The sequence below is a fragment of the Austrofundulus limnaeus genome, unplaced genomic scaffold (assembly GCF_001266775.1).
Source record: "Austrofundulus limnaeus strain Quisiro unplaced genomic scaffold, Austrofundulus_limnaeus-1.0 Scaffold126, whole genome shotgun sequence".
NCBI lineage: Eukaryota > Metazoa > Chordata > Actinopteri > Cyprinodontiformes > Rivulidae > Austrofundulus > Austrofundulus limnaeus.
The window spans coordinates 1,377,818-1,387,790 of NW_013952528.1; the positions used below are offsets into that span (position 1 = coordinate 1,377,818).

Below are 9,973 nucleotides of genomic sequence, written 5' to 3' on the forward strand. Positions count from 1 at the left end.
CACACAAACACACACACACACACACACACACACACACACACACACACACACACACACACACACACACACAGGTATGATTGTGTCAACATCTCAAGGTCACATCTCGACTCCGTTGTCAGACCTAAACCCACCAGAACAGGCCGGTGTTCTCTTTAAAATAATATTAATAAAAAAATAAATAAAAGAAAAAACCGCACCGCCGCTGAGACAAAGAGCCGCGGCCGAACACCGCAGCCTGCTCCCCGGCTCTGCCCTCATCCTCCCTCCGCCAACATGACTGAGCTGCTCGGGCCCGGTTCTCCCGGCTGACAAACATCTGGATGGGAGGAGCAGGAGGGAGGTGTAGAGAGGAGGATGAGGGCCCCGCAGGAATGAACGCTCAGATTCCGTTAGTAGTAGTGTGGATCCGGTGGATGGTGATGAAAAAAAAGGGAAGAAAAAAAAAGAGGAAGGGAAGATATATGGCGCTTTCCCCCCACTGGCGGCTCCCTTATTGTTTTCTAAATAAACGTCTTACCTTCTGACAGCTCCAGCTCCAGCTCCGCCAGCCGGGCTCGGATCTCCAACGGTATCGGCGACGCCTCGCGGTCCGCCATTCGGGATGTTACGGTGGAAAACACCTCCTCCCCCCCGCCGTGCAAAAACTGCTGCCTTACTCCTCCGCCGCTGTAGCAGCTTCTAGCTSCTCTCTTCCACCCGCTGCTCCGCTCGATAAAGAGGAGAAGCTGTTCTCTGCTCGGCGGACACAGCGAGGCGTGGAGGGAGAACAAAGACGATAAATCTGGGTAAATCTTTTTAGCGGGGGCCCGCCATGGCGCCCGGCTCCTACAATCGATGAAGGCCCCCTCCCGGTGGCTCCGGTGGTTCGCTCGGTTCTCGCTGCCGCTGCGGTGCTGCTTTGTGGTGGTGTTTGTGATGAGGAGGATGAGGCTCGTGCAGCCCCGGACTCAACCGTTCGAAGCCGCTGCTGGTGTCACGTGACACTACGGAGTAAAAAAAATAAAAGAGGAAGAAGACAGTTCCGCTCATCACAGGTAGAGGGCGCAGCGAACAACCACACCTACAGGCTGCTTCAATTACACCTGTTAGGACGATTAGATGTTTTATTTATTTATTTATTTATTTATTCATTCATTCATTCATTCATTCATTCATACATAGCCAATACAAAGTTTGGTTCCTCTGCAGTGGATTTTTATGTAAGCCTAATTCCACCACATCAAACAAATAATTTGTCAAATAGTAGGCCTATGTCATATTAAATAATACATAATTTCGACTTTAAAATCACAGTTATGCAGAGTTGTTTAAGTACCACAAAGTGATATTTGAGTAAAAGTGCAAGTATCTTACCGAAAAAAAATACTTTGGTAAAAGTTAAAGACGACTTTAGGAATATTACTTGAGTAAAAGTCTTAAAGTATCTGATATTTTTTGTACTTAAGTATTAAAAGTAAAAGTATTGATTTAAAATGAGCAGTTAGATTTTCTGTNGTCTTAAAGTATCTGATATTTTTTGTACTTAAGTATTAAAAGTAAAAGTATTGATTTAAAATGAGCAGTTAGATTTTCTGTAATGACATTTATTAGGATGTGACCTCCCTAAAAAAATGCAGAAATGACTGTCATATTAAAATAATTAATTTGTCAAATTCAGGATGCACAAGTCTAGTTCAGTTTATATACATATATCAAGGGTGCACAAATCTTTTCTCCAAAATGAAAATCTATCCAAGGGCTGCAGGCCAAATGCAATAATATAATTCATGAAATACAAACTTCTTAAGTACAGTTCTTTTATTTTAATGATTATGTCCTGCTGGAGTGTGACGACATGATTTTTTTTATGTACAAACTAATACTAATTACTTCTCATTCAACCACAATTAAATTCACTCTATCTAGGAGGCACAGTTTATATGAATAGTACTTATTTTTTACAATAAGAAGCTGAAATGAAAACAACCAAAAATGAAATAAAAGTAACGACTTTCTACTTCTTGCCTTTTTTAAAAATGTAAGGAGTAAAAAGTACAGATAATTGTGTAAAAATGTAAGAAGTAGCAGTAAAAAGTAGGCTGAAAAATAGTTACTCAAGTAAAGTACAGATACCCAAAAGTTCTACTTAAGTACAGTAACAAAGTATGAGCTTCAAAGTCTTAATTATAAGTTTAAAAATGTTAATTATAATTTTCAAAATCATGAGTTTAGAAGTCATAATTATGGCCGTAATTTAAACGTTGTACCACTCATACCACATTCCATTTGAAAAAATATTGGGCTGACTAATATTCAATAGATCTTTGAAGAAAATAAACTTAATATAAAATAAATAATAAAAAAATAATATTTTACAGGTTTAATGTAAGGCCCACAAATGTATATTACCTTTAAACAACCACTTAAATTTTAAGAAAGTTATAATCTGAAGGGGGTAGAGATGTTTGTGAAACCTGGATTTTGAACTAGTTTGGGGGAGCGAATCGATGTACTTCGATACAAGGAATATGAACATGGAGAGTGATGTCAAAAATGCCAGATCAATATTTATGTTGAATGATAAAAGTCATTTTGTTAAATAAATATGAAACAATATAATGTGTATTCATGCGAAATGTTGTTCAACAAGGATGTGAGGTTGTTTTAGTTTAGTTTTTCTTATTTGCAGATTATTGTTGTTTAAAAGTTTAATTTTGGGAAGAAAAAGGCGCAGGTACTATAAGATTTTTTTTCTTCTTCTTCCTTTCATTTTATTTGTGATTTGTATTTTTATTGTAGATAAATTTATTTCATTTTTTAAAGAAATGAATAAAGTTTGGGGGAAAAAAACTAAACAAATCTTAATATTCAGAACCAACAAGAGGAAAGGCTAGTTTTAGCAGCAATATTGCAAGTAATGTATTTTTTTCAACAAGTAATTCTAGATTGACGTTCCACATGTCTGTTGTTACAATAAGTCTACACTCTGAACACACATGAACAAAGTGAGTTTTTTTTATTGAGATTCATAAACAGCTGTATGTTATGGCGAGATGTAGCACAGCCTGAGTGTTAAGGAACCCGTTCTCAGTTTTATTTATTTTTTTTATAACTGTACCTTTCAGAAATCTGTACACAAATGTGTAATACACACACATAAAACTAGAAACATAAGGACTGTGCATGCTTCGGTGTAGTCTCTCAAAATACCCAACGAGTATTACTCACATAATTATTTCCTTTAAGCTCCAGTTCTGAAACTAAAATAAATAAAAAATAAATAAATGAATAAATAAATGGTGCTACAGTTTGTCACCAACTTAACCATCTTTAGAAATTTCAAATTTTCATTAACTTATTCAAATATCCGTCATCAATGCATTTACAAACCATCACATTATTTTTTCTTTTCCCACAATAAATACAAATTCATATTGTACAGTGATTTCTCCATATCAACCCATTAAACACAGAACTTTCTTATTTATAGCTTCAACAGATACATCCAGTTAGTACTTGCTGCTGTGAACGTTTACACAGTTAGGTATCTGTGACATGGAAGAACGATGGATGAAGAATCGTGCAACCAAAAGCCAACAAATAGAAAAACAACCTGTGGCGTCCCACAGTCAGAAACAGACAGACCAGACTGATCGTTAGAAAATAGAAAGGACAGATGCACTTATTAAAACAGAAAAGGCTTCAAAAGTGAAGGCAAACTATTCTCGTTGCTTGTAATTACATAATCAAGAAAAGAGCTGCAAATAAAACATTCAAGTTAAGTTTTAGACAGTCGGAAACAAAGACGGAGAACACAGCAAAATCACAGCTTTGTGGGTTTACAGTTGAGTGAATAAGGCCTCATCACCCAACAATGACTGAGTGATCTTGTTCAGAAAGTCATAATTATCTGTTTATCACCACAAAACTTAAATACATTTGTGTTTAGTTGGCTAGTTCTTTGTTATAATATTATTTATTTGCATTAAAGTTTATACAGTTGAAATGCCAGGTTCTTGTCCCTAAAATAAATCCACATTTGTAAAAAAAAAAGTGCAATTAAGTGCTGGGCAGCAGAGTTGCGGGCCAAATCTTCTCTTGCCAAACAACTTACTTTGCTATTAATTCTTGGCAGCACCTGTGAGCAACCAACGACTATCCCATATTTCCACAGTCTGGGATCAATCATACTTGAGCATGAAATTGCTCACCTCAGAGACTACCTCCAGAATTTTGAAGGAACGTGTTGGACACGTGCTGTTTGAGAATGGGATGCCGCCAAGCAGCAGGGTGTGTCTGGCGGTTGTGGCAGTGTATGGTTCCTCCTCATGCTACTGAGGCCAAAACTGGTTAAATATCTTCATAAATTGCCAACATGTCTTATTTCTTCAGACTTAAATGATCCAATCCAATAAAAGAACACCAAAYGAGTGTCAAAAGCATAAAAAAGTTGTTTTATATTTATGTATATTTATAGCTTTTTCATTAAAAAAAACTGCTGCTCAGTCCACAAATGCATTGTTTTAAACAAATGTGGCACCATTTAGGGGAAATAAACAGGTTTTCTAACTGTATAACATTTTGTGGCAAGAAGCATTGTTACAACAAAGAAATAATCACCCTAACCCAAATTACCTTGTGCTAAGTTTATATGATTGGAATAAAATTGAACTAAGAATAATTTTTCATTCCTGATTATCTTTAATCTTTTACACAAGAGCGCTAACAGCTTTTGCTTCATACATCTACCTCTGTACAACATTATGGTTCACAAAAAGATTGTCATCATAAGTATCTTGAATATAACAGATAAGTAGCACAGCAGCCAGCCATGACTTCACCATCCCTCACACCATGAATAGTTTATTTTGCACAGTTTACACGTGTGAAGAGACAGAAACCCTCTAACAGCTGATGGAGCAGCATGATGAGCTCCCTGTCCTACAACAACATCAAGTAAGTTCCACTCTTAGAAGGATCTGCTGGACCAGACAGGGTCTCAGGTAAAACCCTGAAAGTATGCCGTGACCAGCTGGCAGGAGTCTGTCCCTCCAGCTTTTTTTGCCCCTGCCGGTCTCAGATCCTCCATTATTGGACCCGTGTCCCAAAGAAATCAGCCACCACCAGCCTCAGTGATTACATGGACTGGACAGTCATCAGTTTAAAGGAGATCCAAGAAAACAGAACACGCTCCTCTCATACATGGGGAGACGGGTCAGCATGTGAACATCAGGTTCCTGGGAATCCGCATCACATCTGATCTGATCTGGCCCGGTCTCTGAACTTGTCCCATCTGATGAGGAATGCCCAACAAAGGCTCCTCTTGGACGGGACTTTACCTCTGTCCTTGGATAAAACGGTGCAGAAACATAAAAATACGTACAAGACTGAGAGACAACTTTTCTCCAGAGCTATAAAATCCCATCTTCTCTCCTGCAGACTTGTACCAACCCAGCAGTCATGGTCTCCCTGCAGACACAATCAGACCCACTGGACCCCTGCAGGGACGAACACAATACCATGCTTTAATCAGTAAGATGAGCTGCTCTGCACTTACTGTACGTCCCATTTACTGCTACTACTCATTTTATAATTTCATTGCTGCTAACAGGTTTTTCTACTCCCAACTTTTTATGATTCGTTTTTCTATGTTTGTTAAGTGCTTGTGGCAAATAAGTATCAAAGTGTTGCTATGTGCTTGCATAATGACCATAAAGACTGTTTGACTCTAGAATGGGTTTAGTTCGTGTCAAGTAACTAATTGAGATGAATCAATTCCCGTTTTAAGGACCAGTACTGATTTAGGATATTTGTCCAGCTCTGACCTGCTGATATGGATTTCTATCCAAGTACTATAATTGCCAGAATACAAAATATCAAATTATCTATTTTCTTGACTTGATTTTCTGAGCAGAGAAGTCCAGCAGTCATTGCGTGTAACAGAACACCAGTGCCTCACAGGAACACATCGATGCAAACAAGGCAAAAACTAACACACCTTGTGACAATTTAGAGCTACAAGTTAACCTAACATGCATGTTTTTGGTCTGTTGAAGGAAACTAAAGTACCTGGGGGGGGGGGGGGGGGACCACACATGCACGAAGGAAACCATGCAAACTCTATACTGAAAGACACCAGCTGAGTTTCAAACCTGTGACCTTCTTGCTTTGAGGTGACAGCACCTGCTGATTTATAGAACAAATGTTATTTCCCAGCATCAATCAGTGTAGTCCCAATGCAGTTAGCTTAGTGCAGTTTAACGTGTGGAAAGGTACGGAAGCATAGAGGTGTCACATGACATAAAATTATTTTTAAACTGGATCGCGTTATTAAGAGAAAAATATCTCGTAAAAAACGAGAAAACTATCTTGTTATATCAAGATAACCATCTCGTTATAACGTGTTATGGTTTCTTCTGGTTTGTCACTTTCACTGAAGTTTATTGCCTGGATGGTGGTGATGGAGAACACGACTGAACCACTATATGCCTTTTTTACAAAGAAGAAATCTACAAGAGGAACACATTTCTAGACTAAAAAACGACAAAGTAGCCTGAGTTAGTACTGAATAATGTTTTTGAAATAACAGGGTCTGAATTCAGATTAGAGTGCATACTGCTAAAGAAGTGTTACTAGCTGCAACGTCTGAGCACAAACCCAAATAATATGCATTCTGTTTGTTTTTGTTTATATAGTGGTTCAGTCGTGTTCTCCATCACGCCATCTACGCAACAAACTTCTGTGAAAGTGACAAACCAGAAGAAACCATAAAATGTTATAACGAGATGGTTATCTTGATAGAACAAGATAGTTTTCTCGTTTTTACAAGATAGTTTTCTTGTTTTTACAAGGTAGTTTTCTCATTGTAACGAGATATTTTTGTCATTATAACGACATTTTCTCGTTTTTACAATAAAGTTTTTTTTCGTTATAACGAGATCCAGTTTAAAAATAATTTCATGTCATGTGACAGCTCTACGTTTCCGTAGAAAGGAGTTTTAAAGAGTCAGATATAAAAAATGGACTGCTGTTTTCTATTTCATCACTTTAAATGTGATGACCTTGTGTTGTCGGACCCTGGACTGTTGGTTTCCTTTGAAGGGAGGGTGGGATTAGATCAGCTTTTAAAGAACACAACTCTATCAATTCAATCACCAGACTGATTGTCTCGACTTATGACTGTGTGTCAACCTTCAAGCATGAACACAGCTAGGATTATCCAATACTTTATATTTCTATATTAATCATCTACTTATTAGAGTTAATATTTCCATATGTGTCCAAAGTTGTAAGGCAACCCCTCACAGAGCTGCAGACACCATCTTCAAACTTGTTTAGTAGAGTTTTTTATGATTTTTTCAACTGAAGAGTTTGTGACCAGAAACTAACTTGTGATGGAACAATGAGTAAACTCAACATGAAAACCAAACAAAAAGAAAACAAACAATAAAAAAGAAAAGAATCTGAACTCAAGACTTCCTTATGTCCAGCTTGTAATCGAGGTACAGTAGCCTGGGAGCACAAGTTGCATAAATGACACAGGTTTGTCCATGAGTCTGCCCAGCAAAGTGAGACTGATTCAGGAGTCTGCTACAATAATCTTAAACTTTCAGAGTCACAACGCTTGATGCAGAGATGGTTAACATGATGAAGGACCTGCTCCATGCAAAGAGCAACAGATCAGAKTCATGTGTGGAAGACTTGAATGAATATCGTTACGACCAAAGGAGYGTCAGTCTGTTCAACAGGAGCCTTAGAGTGTTTACAAGGAATCCCAGAGCCCTTTGGTTGGAAATGATGGCTACTTTAGTTTGTAGATGTGACATCTTGGCTTATGAGACAAGGACMACTGAAGCCATCTGTGACACTGCTGTTCACTCTGTTCACTCAGAGATAAAGGTCTCCAGCTTCTGCCGCAACTTTGGACTCAGCTAAAGGGAGAYGGAGGCCTTCCTGCAGAGATGCTTCACACAAGTGGAAAGAAGCTTGGAGTTGCCCAGTCCCAACTGTAAAAACCCAGAGTCCCCTCGTAGTTTGTGAAAATCCTTTGACTGTCCTGGTCCTCCCTGCGTTCCTGTTTGTGTTTTTAACTAACCTCTCAGCTGACTGATACTACTGGAAGCATAAACCTGATTACTTAAGTTATCTTGGGATCTCATTTAGTAGATAAATGATCCGAACAAATAAAAATGATCTCCAACCTTTGCTGATTGTATTCATGTGCTCAATTTACTGCATCTGTTTGCCACTAAGTCACAGCACAAGCTTTCTTAATACACTTTAAATTTAAAGTTAAATACCACATAGTGATTCTCTTAATGTTATAAAGTATTTTAGCCTCTTAGAAGTGGAGTTCTATGAAAAAGTTATGAACTGGTGCCATCTTGCCTGTTGTAGATAACTCTATAAGCTCAAACAAATGATTTTGACAGGACTGATGTCATCTGAAGCAGCTCAAGTGCAGTAGATGTTTTTATTTAAGCCTTTATGTAGCTGTCAATTTCACATTACAAATGTAAAAAACACTTATTCCAGGAGGAAGTGACGCAAACTGCACAAGAAGTGCCACAGCTAACTAGAGCTGTTTTAAGACATCACCAGTCCACTTTAGTCTTGGATTCAGACAGTGCTGTCACAATTAAACTCTGATTTACCGAACTGACATGGTTCAAAGAGCCATCTAAAACAGGTAAGAAATTCAAGGTAGTAACTCACTTGGTGTAAACTGCTGTTGGTGAACATTTGTGAGGGAGTCTCCAGAATGTCTCAAAGCATTTGCGGTGGATCTCGTTAGACGCTCAAAGTTTTCTCGCTTGAATTTTGAACATGTTCAAAAACTGTGCGCAAAACAATTGAGTCTCAAAGCTCTCAAAAGAGCCAGAGGTATATTTCGACACCTGTTCTGGAGCTCTCCTCTAATGTAAAAACCGTTGATGATACAAGATAATAATTTTTTTTAAAACTGGACCTTGGCTGTGTCCAAATTCAGGACCTGCATCCACCGATGGCTGAATCTGTCAGCCGCTTCCGTCACAGCGATGGTGTTAGCTGCTGTTGTTGGTACCCCTTTGTTAGTGACTGAAAAGCCCACATTGGTCAATGAAATAATTTGAAACTGACCAAAGTAATAATGAATAAAAATAAATTACTAACATTTAACCAGTGAAAATCACACATTGCTTTTGAATTGTGGTTCAACAGAATTATGTTTTAAAAACAAACTATTGAAAAAGGCCTGGACAAAAACAATGTTACCTCTAGAAAAGCTTGAACATAATTTGACCACAGGAACACGCTAAACTCTAGGTGTGTACCAACAATTCTGTCCATGTGTGTATCAATGATCTGATATTTGTATTTTTATTTATTTTTTTTGTAATTTCTGAGAATTGGTCTCCAAAAGTCATCCAGCTGATGAGATACTACCTTAAAGGGATCCATGATTAGTTGTAACATTAGACTTTATTTGATAAACATATATTTTAACTGTAAAATAAAGACTGTAAAAATACTGTAGGATGTTTAGTTTTTATAATTTTTAAACTAAAAGTTTAAAAATATATTACAGGGATGGGGCCGTTTTATTTACACACAAAGCATTCTGGGTAAATGATGACGTGGATAGGTCCTCGGTGCGAGGCTGCTAGCGAGCTATATCCACCCTGAAGGTGAATCTTGGACAAGATCTGATGATCGACTCTTTTAAATGAAACCAGAGAGCGTTGACAGAGAGGAGAAGGTAGAAATGACTCAGCCTGTAACTGAAAATATGGATGGAGGACAACAGAGCTCCTTCATGGAAGAAGAACCTCAGCTTAGCCTGTTAGCTTTAGCTTTAGCCCCGATGCTATCACCATATATATGTATTAGCTCAGTGCTACACATTCTCCTCCCATCACTGAGGTCCTCCATCCACATGACAGAGAGGGGAACACAAAAATGACTCAGTCTGCAACTGAAAATATGGATGGAGGACCTCAGTTTAGCTTGTTTG

General features: G+C 38.1%; 1 protein-coding gene across 1 annotated transcript in view; it reads right to left on the reverse strand.

The window, feature by feature from the left end:
- LOC106522315 (disco-interacting protein 2 homolog C) overlaps positions 1 to 962 on the reverse strand; it is a gene marked incomplete at its 3' end in the record, with an annotated part of 47,244 nt that extends 46,282 nt beyond the window's left edge. The window contains 1 exon segment of the mRNA XM_014015289.1: positions 518 to 962. Within this exon segment, the coding sequence (XP_013870743.1) occupies positions 518 to 596 (79 nt within the window).
- Positions 963 to 9,973: the final 9,011 nt, after the last annotated feature.